This window comes from Perognathus longimembris, chromosome 6 (genome assembly GCF_023159225.1).
Source record: "Perognathus longimembris pacificus isolate PPM17 chromosome 6, ASM2315922v1, whole genome shotgun sequence".
In the NCBI taxonomy this organism is placed as follows: Eukaryota; Metazoa; Chordata; class Mammalia; order Rodentia; family Heteromyidae; genus Perognathus; species Perognathus longimembris.
In genome coordinates, this window is record NC_063166.1 from 79,585,272 (window position 1) to 79,602,818 (window position 17,547).

Consider the following 17,547-nt stretch of genomic DNA (forward strand, 5'->3'; position numbering starts at 1 on the left):
GGCTGGAGCCCAGCGAGGACCCGAGCCGAGCCTGACCGCGAGCAAGGCCTGCCGGGCTCCTGGGGAAGACCTTAGCCCGTCCGCCCTCCTCCCCCTCCCTGTCGGGACCGCTGGGGTGGAGGAAGAGGCTGCGCCCCCCTCACCCCCCTCGGGGGGCGGCCAGTGCTGCCTTCCCTTCTCCCCACACCCCAGTCTTTACACGAAGAGCTGGATGGAGGCCATCGAAGGGCCGGGCCAGGCCGGGGCAGTCATGCCCTCTGCGGTGAGAGCCGCCCCCGCCCCCATGGCTCCGCAGAGCACTGCCCGTCCTCAGGCCGGGGCCGCTGCAGATGGGGAGCAGAAGGAGGCTGGGCTGCTGGGGACCGCGGGCCCGGCCGCCCTGAGGCTTGGGCACCGTGACCACCACCGAACACTGCTCCCTGCTCCGGCCCTGCCAGGCCCCGCCCCCCGCGCGCCAGGCCCCCACGCCAGGCCCCGCCCCCGCGCGCCAGGCCCCGCCCCCTGCGCGCCAGGCCCCACCCCAGGCCCCGCCCCTCGCGCCAGGCCCCGCCCCCGGCCTCACCTGACGCCACCACCGAGCCGGCCCACAGTGCGTTCTCCATGCCCAGACTCTCGCTGACCGGGGGGTCGCTGTCCTCCTAGAAAAGACCGACAGCTGCAGGTCAGTGTCCACGGGAGACCCTACAGGGCCAGCACCCCTAGCGGAGGTCAACCCGGAAGGGGGGAGGGCGGAAATACTGTTGTTACAGAGAACAGAACATCTGTGTGGATGCATTCTCCTGAAACTATCTCAATGCAGCACCAAGGTTCTGGAAGAATCCACAGGCTACTCTCAGCCTGCTCTTCAGGACAGAAGGGGAGGGGCTCGGCCGAGGGCTGACATCTAGAATCTAGTTACTCTACTCAAGAGGCTTCGATCTAGAGGACCACGGTTCAAAGCCAGCCCAGGCAGAAAAGCCACTGAGACTCCATGTCCAAAATAACCACCCTTAAAAAGGTGGGCTGAGACCGGCACTTCTGGCTCACACCTGTAATCCCAGCGACTCGGGAGGCTGAGGTCTGAGGACGGTGGTTCAAAGCCAAGCTGGACAAGCAAGTCCAGGAAACTCTTCTCTCCAATGAACCACCAGAAAAATGGAAGTGGCGCTGTGGCTCAAAGTGGTAGAGCGCTGGCCTTGACCAGAAGAGATCAGGGACAGAGCCAGGCCTTGAGTTCAAGCCCCCAAAATAACAGGAAACGGGGGGGGGGGGCTGGAGGTGTGGTACAAGCGTTACAACACCGGCTGTGAGCAAGCAAGCTGATGAAAAAAACCAGCTTAGAGAAACCGGAGCGCAAGGCCTTGAGTTCCAATCACACCACTGCCTCCTAAAAAAGAAGGGCTCTACCTGATGAAACTGGTGTTCCCAGGAGAGAGAGCAAGGCCCCGAGAAGGGAGCACCTGTGTCCCCCGTCAGCATCAGCGACCCCACAACACACTCGGCACCCCGTAAGCCACGCTGCCCCACACGGCCGAAGCCCCGCTCACGGGAGAACCAGCGCCTCGTCCCCACGGACCGCACACCCGCCACGACGGCGCGGCAAGCTCACCCTGTTGAACGTCCCCACGAAGTTGTGAATGTCGATGTTCGGCTCCTCCGCGTACACGTACGCCCGGATCTGCAGCAGGTCCTGCGCCACGCAGACGGGCGGCACACAGTCAGACAGCGCGGGATGGGCGGCACACAGTCAGACAGCGCGGGACGGGCGGCACACAGTCAGACAGCGCGGGACGGGCGGCACACAGTCAGACAGCGCGGGACGGGCGGCACACAGTCAGACAGCGCGGGACGGGCGGCACACAGTCAGACAGCGCGGGACGGGCGGCACACAGTCAGACAGCACGGGACGGGCGGCACACAGTCAGACAGCGCGGGACGGGCGGCACACAGTCAGACAGCGCGGGACGGGCGGCACACAGTCAGACAGCGCGGGACGGGCGGCACACAGTCAGACAGCGCGGGACGGGCGGCACACAGTCAGACAGCGCGGGATGGGCGGCACACAGTCAGACAGCGCGGGATGGGCGGCACACAGACAGCGCGGGACGGGCGGCACACAGTCAGACAGCGCGGGACGGGCGGCACACAGTCAGACAGCGCGGGACGGGCGGCACACAGTCAGACAGCGTGGGACGGGCAACACACAGTCAGACAGCGCGGGACGGGTGACACACAGTCAGACCGAGCGGGACGGGTGACACACAGTCAGACAGCGCGGGACGGGCGACACACAGTCAGACAGCGCGGGACGGGCGGCACACAGTCAGACAGCAGAGGACGGGAGGCACACAGTCAGACAGCGCAGGACGGGCGGCACACAGTCAGCAGAGGACGGGCAACACACAGTCAGACAGCAGAGGACGGGCAACACACAGTCAGACAGCAGAGGACGGGCAACACACAGACAGCAGAGGACGGGAGGCACACAGTCAGACAGCACGGGACGGGCGGCACACAGTCAGACAGCACGGGACGGGCGGCACACAGTCAGAGTGCAGGACAGGAGACACACAGTCAGACAGTGCAGGACAGGAGACACAGCGCAGGAAGGGCGGCACACAGTCAGACAGCACAGGACGGGTGGCACACAGTCAGACAGCGCAGGACGGGCGGCACACAGTCAGACAGCACAGGACGGGCGGCACACAGTCAGACAGCGCGGGACGGGCGGCACACAGTCAGACAGCAGAGCATGGGGTTTCACAAGGCATCTGTTAACTTTTCCAAAGTAACTACGTTTCGCGGACTTTCAGGAAGGGTGGGAGCAGGAAGCCGCCCCTACGGCAGCCCTGACATTGCTGCCCAGGGCGACCTGAGACCCGAAGGTCAGCTACCGGTCGGACGCCTGTCGGAGGCCCTGGGCACCTGTAAGCCAGGCGACCTGAAGCAGACGCCTGTCCTAAAACAGACCAGCCGGGCCACGTCCCAGCCCCAACTCTAGAAGGTTCAGTCATGCCCACACATACTCAGCCACTCAGCTGTTCATCACGCAACCACGCGCGCTCTCCTTCACACGCGCGATCACCGTTCCCCCTCTCTCTCACACGCAGCCCTTCACCCGCGCAATCACCCATTCTCACGTGCGAGCGTTCCCTGTGTGTGGGGGGGGGGGATCAAACCCAGGCCCCACCCACACTGGGCAAGCACTGGGCCACACCCTAATCCTATAGAAGCTTCTTCCTGCCTCTTCCTTTAAAGCAGGGTTGGTTTCGAGGAGAAAGGAAAAGCAGTTCGCTAGAGGCGAGCACCCGAAGCCTTCCTTACTGGGAAGCAAAACGCTGATCCCAAGTGAAAACCCACGGGGCCTGCTCAGCAAGCCCGGTCACCCGCCCAGGGGGTCCCCTTCCACCTGGCCCCCGGCCCGCTGCACGCTGCGCGCCCCCCGGCCGGTCCCGCAGGAAGGGCTACTCACGGCCGCGGTCGGGAGCCGCTGCGTGCAGGCCACCGGGAGCCGCAGCTTCCAGTCGGTCTCGCCGTCCAGCTGGTCCGTGCGCAAGAAGCAAGACCCTGCGGAGGGAGGCGGGACCACTCAGAAGGGCGCGCAGCCCGAAGATAACCCACGCTATGGAACCCACTTGTCGCCAACACGACGGATGTCCTGAGCGGAAATCCCCACGGGCCATTCAGCAGGGGACAGGAATACAGTATAGGTGACATCTCACTATGTCCATGCAGATACTGCAAAAAAAAAAAATGCTAAGATCCTAAATCCTGTGCCGGGCAATGGCTCACACGACTAGGGAGACTGCGATCTGAGGAGTAGGGGTTCGAAGTGAGCCTGAGAGGGAAAGTCCACAAGACTCCTATCTCCAAGGAAGCACCCAAAACCAGAAACAGAGCTGTGGCTCAAGGGGCAGAGCGCCAGCCTTGCGTGACCGGGCTCAGGACAGCGCCCTGGCTCTGAATTCAAGCTCCAGGAGCAACACGGAAGGAAGGAAGGCAGCTAGCCAGAGGGCGTGGCCTGTCGTCAGAGTCTAGGGAGACACCCCCACTCAGCCCTTTCTCCATCCCACCCCCCCCCCACCACCACCACTGGGCCTAAGGCGGCCCAGAGAGGAGACCCACACCTCGTGACCCAGGGACCCCGTCGCCAGCCTGCACCGAGCCCCACAAACACCCCCATCCACTGTAAAAGCCCACTCTGCCGAGAGGGCACTTGGGACAAGCCTCCCTCTAACGGCTATGTTGCCAAATGCGGGCGGAAGGTTCTTCTGATCTCAGTTACCATTTTTCTCTGACGTCCGCAGGAACACCATGTCGGCAGGGACCCGCTGGTTCTGTGGGGCAGAGGGAAAGTCGCTGTGTGCACGGTGGGGGGGGGGGGGGACCCTCTCCTTCCTCTACGTCTCTGCCTTTCTTTAAAACATGGATGTGGGAGCTGATTTTGTTTGGCATCTAAAGCTTGCCGGCCCCCTCCAACCTCATTTCTCCCAAAGCTTTCACACCTCGGCCGAATCCAGCCGGGACCTCCTGCAATTCCAGCCGGGGGGGGGGGGGTGGCATGAGGGAAGGGGCGGGTGGCTCCCGCAACTGGGGGTGACAGCTTTCCAGCTGGGCTCTAGGGCTTTGGCGGCCGTTTAACTGCAGTAAGTCAGTAGCAAGGAGCACCCCCTGGTGGGCGTGAAGGGGAACTGCATGCTGGAACTCAGGCCTGGGCCTCCAGCGTCCACTTTCCCCCTAATCAACCTTGCGCTCCTGAGCTTCGCTGGGTTCGAGTCCCCAGCACCACATGAACAGGTAAAGCTAGAGGTGGCGCTGTGGCTCAAGGGGCAGAGCACTAGCCTTGAGCCAAAGAAGCTCAGGACAGCACCCAGGCCCTGAGTTCAAGCCCCATGACTGGCATCCAAAAGTAAAAAAAGGTAGGAAGAAAAGGAATAGCGCGTGTTTGTCTCGTCCCAGAGCATGGTCCGAGTCCTCTCGAGACCACTCCCGAGCCGGGCTCTCCCGTGCACAGCCCGGGCCAGGCAGCCCCCGGCCGCTCACCTTCTCCACGATGATCAGATCCCCCACCTGGATGTTGGAGCTCTTCACCTTCACTGTTCCTGGAAAGAACGGCAGCACAGCAGCCCGTCACCAGCCTGCTCATGGCCGCGGACCGGCGACCCGCGCCGCCCTCCAGGATCAGCCTGCTGCTCTCAGCCTCTGCCGCCACGGCCAGGGCCACGATGCCCCCCGGCCCCACACAGGGCGGGGGAGTAACACACACACACACACACACACGTCCCGCAAGAAACACTGCCGGGCCCCCGTGGCTCACACCTGCAATCCCAGGCACTCGAGGGGCTGAGACCCCAGGGCTGTATTCAGAGCCAGCCCGCCCCGACGGGGAAGGACGCGAGACTCTCATCTCCAAGTAATTCATATTTTAAAAAAAGGTGGAAGAGGAGCTGTGGCTCAAGCGGTAGGGCACCGGCCTTGAGTATAAAAGGTGAGGGACAGCACCCAGGCTCAGAGTTCAAGCTCCAGGACGCACGCACACGCACACGCACGCACGCACGCACACACACACAGACACTCCTCACTGTTATGGGTTTGTTTTTTCTATTTGCCTGAAATCGGTTACCATAGCGATAAGCAGACTGGCACCACAAGGTGGGTGTGGCGTCCTAGAAAGCACAGGTGATGGCAGCGAGCTGACCCACCCCTCCCCCACGGGAGCACCACCCTCCACAGCGCGCTATGCCGACCAGCCCGGCCGGTCACCACCGCTCGACGTCAAAGAGCAGATCGGCAAACAGCCGCGCCCCCTTCCCCGCCCCCCTACTCCTGACAACTAGAACACGGGACACGGCAGAAGCCACGCGGAGGCCTGCGCTGCTGCAGGGCTTGCGGAGTCAGAAGACAGGGAGCTAACTACAGGAAAACTCCACCCACAACGTCACCGGCTCTGGGCCAGGCCGGGTCAGATCGCAGGGCAAGCGGAGAGGGTGAACCACTCGGCCTCTTCCACCAGGGGGCAGCAGTGGGGGGCAGCGCACTGCGCACTCACCGGGGAGGAAGGCGGCCTGGGCCCGCGGGCCCCGCCCCCATCCCCGAGCAAGCTCCGCCCTTCCCAGCCCTGAATCCACACACTGACCACACTGACGCTGCCCTTTGAGTGTGAGTACACGTCCCGAGCGCCCACGCTTAAATTCCTGCTGAATAACACTGGTGCATGCGTCTGTGTGTCTGTGAGCCAGACAGACAACAGAATGGGGTGTGGGGCCGTGGCGGGGGGCGGGGGGGTGTACTGGTGAGGACTCCCAGGACTGTCGGTGCATGCTAACCCCCACCTTGCGGCAGAGCTCCTAAACCCACTTTCTCTCTTACAGTAGGCATGGGATTGCCTTTCTAATCAGAATGAAAGCAGTTGAGAGGATTCGCATTTTCTAAGCAACTAGGCCCAGGGGTTCTCCCCTCTTCTAAAACTGCACCCCGATTTACAGTCAGTTCACTGGAACTCTGCCCTCTGCCTGTTCTGCCTCCACAACCAATCCCCGGGCCCCCCTCCCCGCCAGCCCGCTCTCAGTGGCTCCCTCTGGGGGCAGGGGCGCCATTGCCCGGTCACCGGTGCTGCTGTCGCCGCTGGCACTGCAGAGGGGACGGAGCAGTGGCAGCCCCGGGGTCCCCGCTACCACACCCGCCACCAATGAAGGATGCTGACCAGAAAAGTACACGCCCTGCCTCGCGTATTATGTTTCTGATAATAATAAAATGTAGTTCAGGCCTGCCTGGTGTGTGTGTGTGCACGCACCTGTGTGCAAATGTGTGCACACATCACCTGCATGTGTGATCTGAATGTGGAAAGACAAAGCTGGGCGAATGGAGAGCCACTGGATGGCCAGTGAAAATGCCCCATGCTGGGGAGGGGGGGGGGGGCGGTGGAGGGGGCGCTTGCCTGGCAGGTGAGACCCTGGGTTCTATCTGGAGGTGGGGAGGGAGAGGGAGTAAGGGAGAGAGACAGAGAGAGGAGAAGGAGGCAGGGGGGAGGAAGGAAGGGAGGAAAAAAAGGAAGGAAAGTGAAAACTATAAGGGGGGGCAGATTTCAGAGCTGGGATTGACCCCCAGGATGAAGAAACGCTTAACATGGTGGGAGGAGCTCCAAACACATGATATGAGAGAGAGAGAGAGAGAGAGAGAGAGAGAGAGAGAGAGAGAGAGAATGAATGCGCCTTGCCAATCGTGGGTTTTAACTCCGGGCCTGGGCACGGTCCCTGAGCTTTTCACTCAAGGCTGGTGCTCTACCACTTGAGCCACAGCTCCACTTCCAGCTTTTGGCTGGATAACTGAAGAGTCTCATTCCTGTCCAGGATGGCTTCGAATGGTGATCCTCAGATCTCAGCTTTCCAGAGTAGCTAGGATGACAGGGGTGAGGCGGGGGCACCTGGCCCCAGCTCACGCCCAGCGTGTAAGCAAGCCGCCATGGGTCACGGGTGAACCCTCGGTAAACACTGCTGGGAAAGGATAAAGACATGGCTGCGGCTGCGATGGGCTAACAAAGGGGAAGAAAAGGGCTGTGGAGCCCTGGGCACGGGAAGAAGCCCTGGGCACTGGAGGGAGCAGCCGCCCTCCCGCCCCACCCCGCAGGCCTGCCCAGCCCGAGCCTGGGCCTGGCCAGGAAGCTGCGGCTCCGATGGGCTTCTTCCCTGACTCCCAGACTGTGCGCGAGCCCTCCAGCGCTCAGCTCTCTACCTCCATCCAATCCTGACAACGTCCACAAGCCGTTCAGGGAGGGAAGAAAAACGTCCAGGAAGGGGCTGGGAATGGGGCTTCATGGTGGAGTGCTTGCCTCGTATACATGAAGCCCTGGGTTCGATTCCTCAGCACCACGTATATAGAAAAAGCCAGAAGGGGCGCTGTGGCTCAAGTGGCAGAGTGCTAGCCTTGAGCAAATGGAAGCCAGGGACAGTGCTCAGGCCCTGAGTTCGAGGCCCAGGACTGGCAAAAAAATAGAATGTCCAGGAAGGGCTGGCCGGGTCCTGGGAAGCCCAGCCCTGAACCCTGGGTCCAGCCCGGTGCTGACGCCGTGCCCTCTTCCCAGGCCGGAGGAAACGTCAAGAATTCCGATTGCAAGTGACGTCACAGACGAGATTTTCACGCAAGTGCAGTGGAAAGCCCCTCAGCCCCAGCCTAGGTCACTGCAGGCCTCTCACACACAAGGCCTCCTCTGGCTTCCGGCACTCCCGTCTGCAGGGCATCGGAGGCAGGACCGACGGCTGGCGCTGTTTATTTCTCCAGTGCAGGTCTCCTCCTGAACCCCCCCCACCCCAGCCCGGCGTGGCTTGCACGCATGGCGGCTACCGAATAAGAACAGCTTGTCTGCCTCTGGAGAAGCCGGGCGTTGCCCTGGACTGGAAGCCAGTGATGGGCCGGCCCGCCCCGGCAAAGCAAAGAACTCTTCTGGCATCCTAGGCCGCTCTTCCGTGGGGCCAGCCTTCCACCCTGAGCAACTCCAACTCGGCCTCTCCCTTCCACCCGACACTGAGCGCTGGGACAGCTCTGGGCGGCCACCGCCGGCTGTGTGCGGAGTCCAGGTACCCGTTCGTCCCCAGCTCCACCCCCTGGCCTGTCGCGGGGGGACACGCACGCGTACACGGATGGACATTAAACTCCCTCTGCGGCGGGCGCCGTGGCTCACGCCTGTAATCCTAGCTACTCAGGAGGCTGAGATGTGAGGCTCATGGTAGGAAGGTCCATGAGATTCTGATCTCCAATTAAGCAAAAAGCTGGAAGATGTGGCTCGAGTGGCAGAGCGCTAGCCTTGAACTAAAAAGCTCAGGGACAGGGCCTAGGCCCTGAGTTCAAGCCCCAGAACCAGAAAACAAACCAACAACAACAAAAAACCTCTGCAGATCTAGCCAGTTGTGCGTGCTGCTGAAGATCCATTGTGTGAGTCACAGAACTACTTTTGCTGGCCCGCCGCTCACTGAGGATTTGCTCCCGTGGGAGGCTCGCTTGGGGGAACAGCTCCATCATGACTCGGAGTTGGGAGGGCTGGGGCCACCCTGCAGACTCCACTTGTTTAAGTATGTTTCACACCGTCTGTTCTGCTCTAAGCACAGAACGAGCCGAGGGCGCTCAGGGCTCTCTAGACTCTGAAATGTGTTTCGGAATGACGTGGCTGTTGCATTAAAAACCAATCCATGGCTGGGAAGGTGGCTTAGCGGTACAGTGCTTGCCTAGCATGCATGAAGCCCTGGGTTCGAGTCCTCAGCACCAACAGAAAAAGCCAGAAGTGGCGCTGTGGCTAGTAGAGTGCTAGGCTTGAGCAAAAGAAAAGCTCACGGACAGTGCCCAGGCCCTGAGTTCAAGACCCAGGACTGGCCAAAAAAAAAAAAAAAATCAATCCAGCTAGTTTGTCTGAGACACATCTTGAGGCAGGTACAGCCCACGCCTGTAATCATAACTACTCAGGAGGCTGAGATCTGAGAATCCCAGTTCAAACCCAGCCCTGGCAGCAGAAGTCCATGAGACTCTTATCTCCAATGAACCAGAAAATTGGAAGTTGTGCTGTGGCTCAACGTGATAGAGCGCTAGCCTTGAGTGAAAAAGCTCAGGGACAGCACCCAGGTCCTGAATTCAAGTCCCATGACCAACCAAAAAGAAAAGAATCTTAACAAAGTAAGATGACGCCACATGTTGGAAGCAGCTATTTAAAACCAGACAGAACTTGTCAGGCCAAGCGCAGTGACTCACACGTACAATCCCGGCTACTCAGGAGCTAGAGATCAGGAAGATGAGTTTGACATGAGCTTAGGCAAAAAGTTAACAGGACCTCATCTCACCCAATAAGCTGTCATTCCAGCTCCTTGAGAAGCACAAATAGGAGGATGGAGGTCCAAGCTGGCCTGGCACCCCATCTCAAGACCCTGCTTGAAGATTAACTCCAGCAAAATGTGCCGGGAGCAGGGCTCAAGTAGTTGACTCCTTGCTTAGCAGATATAAGGCCCTGAGTTCAAACCCCAGGACTACCAAAACAAACATAAAACTGCTGTAGAGGTGCTGCCTCCCTCCCCGTGGCCCGTGACCATCCTGGGTACAGACCCCTGGACGTCACGTCGCCATGGCCCCGGCACCCATCATGCCCCCCCCACCCCCTGGCACTTGAACTTGACTTGCACAGGCTGAGGACCCCGGAGGCGCGCGCCTGGACGGGTGCCCACCCGAGGGGCTAAAGGGCGCGTGCGGAGCTTGTGCAGGCCGCGTGGGCTTCGGATGGGGTCTAGGGGCCGCCACGAACCCTATGAACCCCTGCAAGATGCACCCCGGGCAGGCCACGCCCGGGAGAGGGGCCTCCACAGTCCAGTGGAAGGGGTGACTTTGTCCAAAAAGAAATACAGTATTAAGCGGGCACCAGTGGCTCGCGTGGGGCATCCTAGCTACTCAGGAGGCTGAGGTCTGAGGGTCACAGTTCAAAGCCAGTCTAGGCAGGAAAGTCCATGAGATTCTCGTCTCCAATGAACCACCGGAGAGCGGCGGCTCCAAGCGGTAGAGCGCTAGCCGTAAGCGAAAAGGCTCAGGGACAGCGCCCAGGCCCCGAGTTCAACCAAAAAGAGAAAGAACAAGAAGAAGCGTACCCTTTACCCAACTTAAGACCTACAGCCCTTGTACATCACCTTTCTAATAACAAATGTTAAGAATAACTACACGGAAACCAGCGCTGGCGGGGGGGGGGGGGGGGCATGGGGCGCCTCCCAGCTTGGATTCCCGCAGTGCGCCGCATCGGACCCCTGCCGTATCTGCCCGCCCGTCCCCGGGTCACAAATCCAGCCCCCAAGGCGTCCACCCGGCACACGCGGGCCAGATGTGGGCAATCGCGGTTGAAAGAGGACCTGGGGAAGCTGTGGGTCTCTGAAAACTGCTTGGGCCACACGTCGGCAAGAGGCCTTCTGGTGATTGGACAGGACTAGTTAACTCCGGAGTGAGTCCCGCCCAGTCTCATGGCCACGCCCCCCCCAGAGGCTCTGGGGTGCCCCTTCCCCTGCCGCCCACCGCCCTGAACTCTGCTCCCTGGACAGTCGGTGGCCGGGAGCCCGGGGCCGACCAACCTCGGGCTGTGAGCCGGCTGTAGACCTGCGAGTTCACGTCCTTGTCCCGCACGCAGCACCGCACCTCCTCCACCGCCTCCCGGATGATGGTGACGGCCAGCACAAAGCCCTGCAAGGGACGAGGGGAGCCGTGACCTGGAGCGCCCCGTGTGCTGGGGGGCTCAGGTTGCTTCGTGTGCAACTCCCCACTTCCTCTCCAGAAGAGCTCGTCCCCTTCCCGCCCCGCCACGGCCCTTCGCGATCCTGTATAATGCCCTCTCGGCTCGGTATTATCTACGTGTGTGTGTGTGTGAACGCGTGCGCACACGTGCACTTGCCGGTACTGGGGCTTGAACTTAGGGCCCACAGCTCCACTCTAGCCTTGTGCTGGTTCACTGGAGATGAGAGTCTCACAGACCAGAGCTGGGCTAGCTTGGAACTAGCGCCTCAGGTCTCAGCCTCCTCGGGAGCTGGGATTACAGGCGTGAGTCACTGGAACCCAGCTCAATTGATTTGTTTTGGGGTTTTTTTGTTTGAGACAGGGTTTGCTATGCTGCCCAGGCGAACCTCAAACCGAGAATCCCCCTGCCTCCACTTCCCAGTGCTGGGATTACAGGCGTGCGCCGCCATGCCTGACTCCTCGTGGTCTCTGAATGTTGAGAGCTCCTGTGAATCGGCCTGCCCTTCCCCTGGGGGCTGCTGTCCGGAACGCCCCTTGGCATCCCTCTCTGGCTCAAGACAAACCAGTTCCCACAACTTCACCCTTGAACTTCCAGGCCCAGGACCCCCCCCCCCCCACCTCACACCTCTGTGTGGAACATTCCATGCCATCTGTCAAAAAACAGCTCTTCGTGTCTTTCTACTGTCTCCAAGCGGCTGGTCTTCAAGGGATAGCCTGTCTCCCTGGGATAGCCTCTCTCTCCTAGGGTAGCCCCATCTCCTCTCCTGTAACCTCATTTTATTATCTCCATTGCACTTTGCACAAACTGAGCGGAGTTTCTTTCTTTCTTTTTTTTTTTTTTTTTGCCAGTCCTGGGCCTTGGACTCAGGGCCTGAGCACTGTCCCTGGCTTCTTTTGCTCAAGGCTAGCGCTCTGCCACTTGAGCCACAGCGCCGCTTCTGGCTTTTTCTATATATGTGGTGCTAGGGAATCGAACCCAGGGCTTCATGTATACGAGGCGAGCGCTCTTGCCACCAGGCCACATCCCCAGCCCCGGAACAGAGTTTCTGTCTCCTTGCAAAGGCGAGGCGGGAAAAGGCCAGGCCCAGCTACTCACCAGAGGGACCCAGTAGGTATACAGCGCTCCCAGTCGCATCTCAGGAACAAACTGCGAGCAGGCGAGAAGCAAGAAGTAGAGGTTGAAGAAGTACTTGAACTGGTTGAACAGCACCTGGAGGGTGGAGGGAACAGAGGACACGCTGACGTGCAGCCCCGGACGGGGGAGCTTCGCGAGGTGTGAAACACCCGCACGTGCAAACACCACATACACACTGCTCTCCGCACAACGCTTAGCCAGCTCCGTGAGTTACTCAGACAACACGCGTGCAAGAATCACTTGCAAACATAAGTCCCGCTAACCACAGTGACTCCAAATGCCACACTCGGGGTTGCAGTTACCAGAGGAGGAGGGCAAAGTCAACGATACCTGGCATGTCTCTCTCTCTCTCTCTCTCTCTCTTAAACTATATATGTTGCTGGGCACATGCCCAGCACGCCCGTAATCCTTGCCACTCAGGAGGCAGAGATCTGAGAATCATGGTTCAAAGCCAGGTAGGGCAGGAAAGTCCCTGGGATTCTTATCTCGGATTAACCACCAGAAACGACAGAAGTGAAGCTATGGCTCAAGTGGTACAGTGCCAGCCCTGAGCCAAGAAACAAAGGGACAGCACCCAGGCCCTGCGTTCAAGCACCTGGACCGGTGATAATGATCACAATGACGACAGAAATTCGCTCTCTAGATGGTGCACTTGAAGTTTTTTCTCTGTACTCTTGTTTACGGTTTGCCCGTGCTGAGTATGTATTTCATGACAAAGGGTGAAACTTCAGTAGTGCTGCTGTGCTTTGTGAACATGTTGCTTATGACATTAGCTGCAACTTGCGCCCAGTGCCCCAGATCCCAGCAAGCGGGCGCACCCCGGCCCGGAGGGCTGAGGGGAACCCGCCCTCTCCAAGGGCTCCACGGCTAAGGTGATCCACCAACCTGCACGGGGCCCTCGGTGCCGACCACCAGCGGGAACGGAAAGCGCAGGGGCCCTGGCACCTACCCCAGGGAGGAAGGTGAAGAAGTTGTACTTCTGGTTGTTGATGACATTGCGAGGATACCTCTGGTCCCTCTTCTCCGGGTGTCCCAACCAGACCGTGCGGGGCCTGGGTTCTCCCACGCCACAGCAGCTCAGCCATTCACAACACCTGTGGAACAGATCCCCCGCACCCTTCAAGGCCACGCCCCAAGGCCAAAGTCTCCCCCCCCCCCCCCCCCCCCCCCCCCCGCAATCCAGGTCTCCGGCGGAGTGAGGCACACCCACCAAGGCCACGCCCACCAAGAGCTCAGCGAGGCCACGCCCACGCAAAGGCCACACCCACAGACCAACACCTGCTGCGGTCAGGAAGGCACAGAGCAGGGCCACGCCCACTAGATGCCACGCCCACCAAGGCCACGCCCATATACCAGCCCAGGCGGTAATGTCAGGCCACGCCCACCAGAGGCCACACCCACACAGCGGCCACGCCCACTGGAGGCCACACCCTCCACATCTGTCCACTTTCCTGGGAACACTTTAGAGAAGTCTGTCTGGGTCAGAACCTATATTTGAGACTTCCACAGAGGCACTCAGTAAGCAGCTGTCCACCAAAAAGGTGTTTTAAGCCTGAATTACTATTTCAAAAAATAAATTTCACCCCCGGGTGCTGGTTGCTCACCTGTCATCCTAGCTACTCAGGAGGCTGAAATCTGAGGATCACAGTTCAAAGCCAGCCAGGGCAGGAAAGACCATGACACGCTTATCTCCAGTTAACTGGAGGTGGCGCTGTGACTCCAGTGGTAGAGCGCTAGCGCTGAGCTGAAATGCTCTGGGACAGCGCCCAGACCCAGCGCTCAAGCCCCATGATCAGCAATAATAAAATAAAAAGAAATAATGTTCACCACGGTGCAGGTGGCTCACGCATGTAATCCTAGACAGCACCCAGGCCAAGTTCAAGCCCCATTATTGGCACAAAATAATAACAATAATAATAGATATGAATTTCATTTTAAAATAAGATGAATTCAACTAAAAAGTGCATATATGCAATAAGCATCACAATTCCTGTTCTACATTTTGCACTTGAGAGAAACAGAACAAAGGAGTGAGGTTCCCAACCTCTGAGAAACAGCTGAGTCTGACCCTGAACTCTGGGTCACCCTCCAGTCTTCCCCCCACCATGCGGGAGCCGGGCTGCGGCGTACGCCCAGACTGCATGCACATGAAGGGGAAGGGCTGTCCCCTCTCCCCCCAGCCCTCCTCCCCAGCCACACATCCCAGGTGCAAGCCAGACAGACAGCATCTGGCCCCAAATGCAATGCCCAGCCCAGCTCATTAGCACCCCCCCACACACACACCTCAGACTCCTTCCCCAAGCTCTGCCCAGGTGCCCTCGGGCTGGGAGGGAGCAAGTCCCCGCCTAGGCCCACAGAGACGCCATCTCTGGAGTGAAACCACCCTCCCGGCAGCCTGACTTACATAGCGACCCCAGCCAGCCGGACCCTCCTCCCGGCCTTCCTCCCCGGGTCCTGGTGGCATGCGGGCTCAGCGCAGGGCCAACACAGTCCACAGCCATCAGGGCTGAGGCTGGGCCAGCCCGCAGGCTGCCCGCTGAGACGCCAAAATTTCCATGATGAAACACAATGCTGTCTATTAAAAATAGCATCCTCGTTCCGGTAAAGCCAGGCTGGGGTGGAGCCTGCTCAGACACAGGCAGGCTGCACGCGGCCCGTCCCTGAGAGCCGGCCTCGGTCCAAGCCGCTCCAAGGCCAGACGCAAGGAGACGCCTGGAGTCCCTCCTCCCCAGCCCGCCTCCCGTATCCATCCGTCCAGGATCACCGGAAGACAAAGAAAGAAGGAAAGAGAGAAAGAGGAGGAAGGAGGTGCATCTCACAGGCAAATCACCCTGGCTACAGCAACCCTCTCCTCCCTCCACAACCCGGAACTGAGGGCAGTTGCTGAGGAGCACTGTTCTGCCCGAGCCATGCCCCCCCCCCCCGGTCCTTTCGCATTTAGTTTGGTTTTCAAGTGGAGTCCCCTGCTAACTGCCCAGACTGGCCTCAAACCTCAGTCCTCCTGACCTCCACACTCCTCTACCGCCAGCACCGGAGTTTGTCTGTTCAGACAAACAGACCCTCACGGCCTTGAAAGAAGAAAACAGATCTGTATGGACAGATGGACAGAATGGCAGCATTTCCCAGATGGGTGGAAAGGCAGGGCGCCCCCCGTGGCTCAGACCTAGAGTTCCAGCGGAGGTCTCGGGAGCCATGCAAAGCCAGCCCGGACAGAAGAGTCCGTGAGACTCTTACCTCCAATTAACCAGCAAAAAGCCGGCAGCGGAGCTGGGGCTCGAGTGCTACAGTGCCAACCTAGAGAGAAAAAGCTAAGGAGCAGCGTGCCTTGCGGGCGCAAGCTGCACAAAAACCAAGAGTCCTGACCCACGCGGACAGCCGGAACGCAGGACAGCTCCGTGGCGAGGCAGAAGCATGGCGGTTTGCTGAGACTTTGCAGGGAGATCCTTTAGTAACCTCTGCATGGTTTACATTGTCTCAGCATTTGCCCAGAGAAGAAATCTTTGCTCAAGCCATTTCACAACAGTAAGCACCCGCCAATGCTACAAATGTGTCGCTTCAGAGACACAAAGTACAGCTCCCGGTGCTAGGAGGATCGAATCCCCCCACAGGATTCTTGCTGCTCCTTCCCCACACTTTTTGCAAGCCGCAGTGAGTGTCCGGCTCTCCAGGCTGTCTGGACGCAGTGCAAGTAGCCCAGAGACCAGCTCATTAAGTCAGTTCCCATTCCTACGTCACTGGTGCACACTCTGCCTGCACTGAACACAAGTGCACACTGCCGAGGCAGAAGCCATTTGGCTTCGGGGTGAGCAATGTTTACTGAGCAGTTCGTGATAACCGTGAGTTCATTCAGCAGGCAGGCAGTGAGCCCACGGAAGAGCAGGTCCTCGGCGGGCAGCAAAGCCCCTCCTCTGAGGGAGAAGCCACGGCCGAGGGCCCACGCTGGGCGTGGCCACGCGCGTGGTAACGCCCGCACTTGGGAGGCTGAGGCAGAAGAAAGGGGAGTTTGAGGCCAGCCTGAGCACCACAGTGAGGATCTGTTTCAAAGACATAAACATATAAAATAAATGAATGAAAGGAAGGCAGGCCAGGGCCAAGAGAGAAAGTGGGAAGGGCAGGTGCGGAGGGAGAGCGGTGACGGGAGCCGCCGGGCAGCCGGGCAGGCGAGGAGCTGCAGACACTCGGAGAGGCAGGGGCCAAGATCCCCGGCCGGGAGGTCCGCAGCCCGGACGCCTCCCCTGCACACGGGAGACGGGTCACGCCGGAAAGCGGCGGCGGGGAGGGGCGGCGGCAGGGGCAGCTGGCACGGGGCTGCATCACCAGGGCAAGGAGTCCACACACAACGAGACGCGCTGGACTTACGAGCAGGCAAATCCCGAGTGTGTGTGTGTGTGTGTGTGTGTGTCCGCGCCATGTGGACAGCACCCAGACCCTGAGTTCAAGCCTTGGGACAGGCATAGAAAAGAAGAAAAGGAAGGAAAGGGGAGGAAGAAGGAGGAAGGGAAGAAGGGAAGAAGGGAGGAAGGAAGGAAAGAAGGAAGAAAGGAAAGAAGGGAGGGAAGGAAGGAAAGAGAAAGGGAGGAAGAGAGGAGGGGAAGAAGGGAGGGAAAAAGGGGAGGGGAGGGAGGGAGGAAATATCCCGTCGACAAGCACTGGTGGCGCACACCTGTAATCCCAGCTACTCAAGAGGCTGAGATCTGAGGAGCACAGCATGAAGCCAGCCCGGGCAGGAAAGTCCATGAGCCTCTTAGCCAATGAAAGCTGGAAGTGGCGCTGTGGCTTAGGTGGTGGAGCATCAGTTCAAGGCCCGGTCCCAGCGCTAGCTGCCTCTTGTGTTCCCGCAGCAGCCCCGCGGCGAGAGCTGCCAGGGGCGGAGCCGCGACGTAAACATTCACGGGCAGCACGTGCCGAGTGTTTACGGGGTGCAGGCATGGCGGGCCAGCAGCAGCTATTTTTGGGTGTGCGTGCTCTGCATCTACGTCAACTTTCCTGGGGCTGTGGGAGGCGCTGAGATGCAGGTGCCCTGCCCAGCAGCTGTCGGTCCCCCGAGACGTCCACGGCCGTGTGCACCATCGGTGGCAGTAAGGCCTGAGACTCGTAGCTCCGGCTCACCACCAACAAAAACGCTGGAGGTGGAGGTGTGGGTGACTCGGGAGGCACAGGTCCTGAGTTCAAGCCGCGGTATTGCC

The 17,547-nt window shown here is 59.9% G+C and overlaps 1 protein-coding gene across 4 annotated transcripts in view; it reads right to left on the reverse strand.

Moving 5' to 3' along the window:
- Atp9a (ATPase phospholipid transporting 9A (putative)) overlaps nucleotides 1-17,547 on the reverse strand; it is a 51,449-nt gene that overhangs the window by 25,433 nt on the left and 8,469 nt on the right. For 3 of the 4 annotated variants that reach the window (XM_048349631.1, XM_048349628.1, XM_048349629.1), the window contains exons 2-9: nucleotides 13,311-13,455; nucleotides 12,323-12,436; nucleotides 11,067-11,175; nucleotides 5,023-5,081; nucleotides 4,265-4,316; nucleotides 3,452-3,546; nucleotides 1,589-1,669; nucleotides 563-638 (exon numbers count right to left, since the gene is read on the reverse strand). In XM_048349631.1, the coding sequence (XP_048205588.1) occupies nucleotides 563-638; nucleotides 1,589-1,669; nucleotides 3,452-3,546; nucleotides 4,265-4,316; nucleotides 5,023-5,081; nucleotides 11,067-11,175; nucleotides 12,323-12,361 (511 nt within the window). In that variant the 5' untranslated portion in view covers nucleotides 12,362-12,436; nucleotides 13,311-13,455. Of the gene's footprint in view, nucleotides 1-562; nucleotides 639-1,588; nucleotides 1,670-3,451; nucleotides 3,547-4,264; nucleotides 4,317-5,022; nucleotides 5,082-11,066; nucleotides 11,176-12,322; nucleotides 12,437-13,310; nucleotides 13,456-14,765; nucleotides 14,930-17,547 lie in introns of those variants that run through there. The other variant, XM_048349630.1, reaches the window with a different exon arrangement.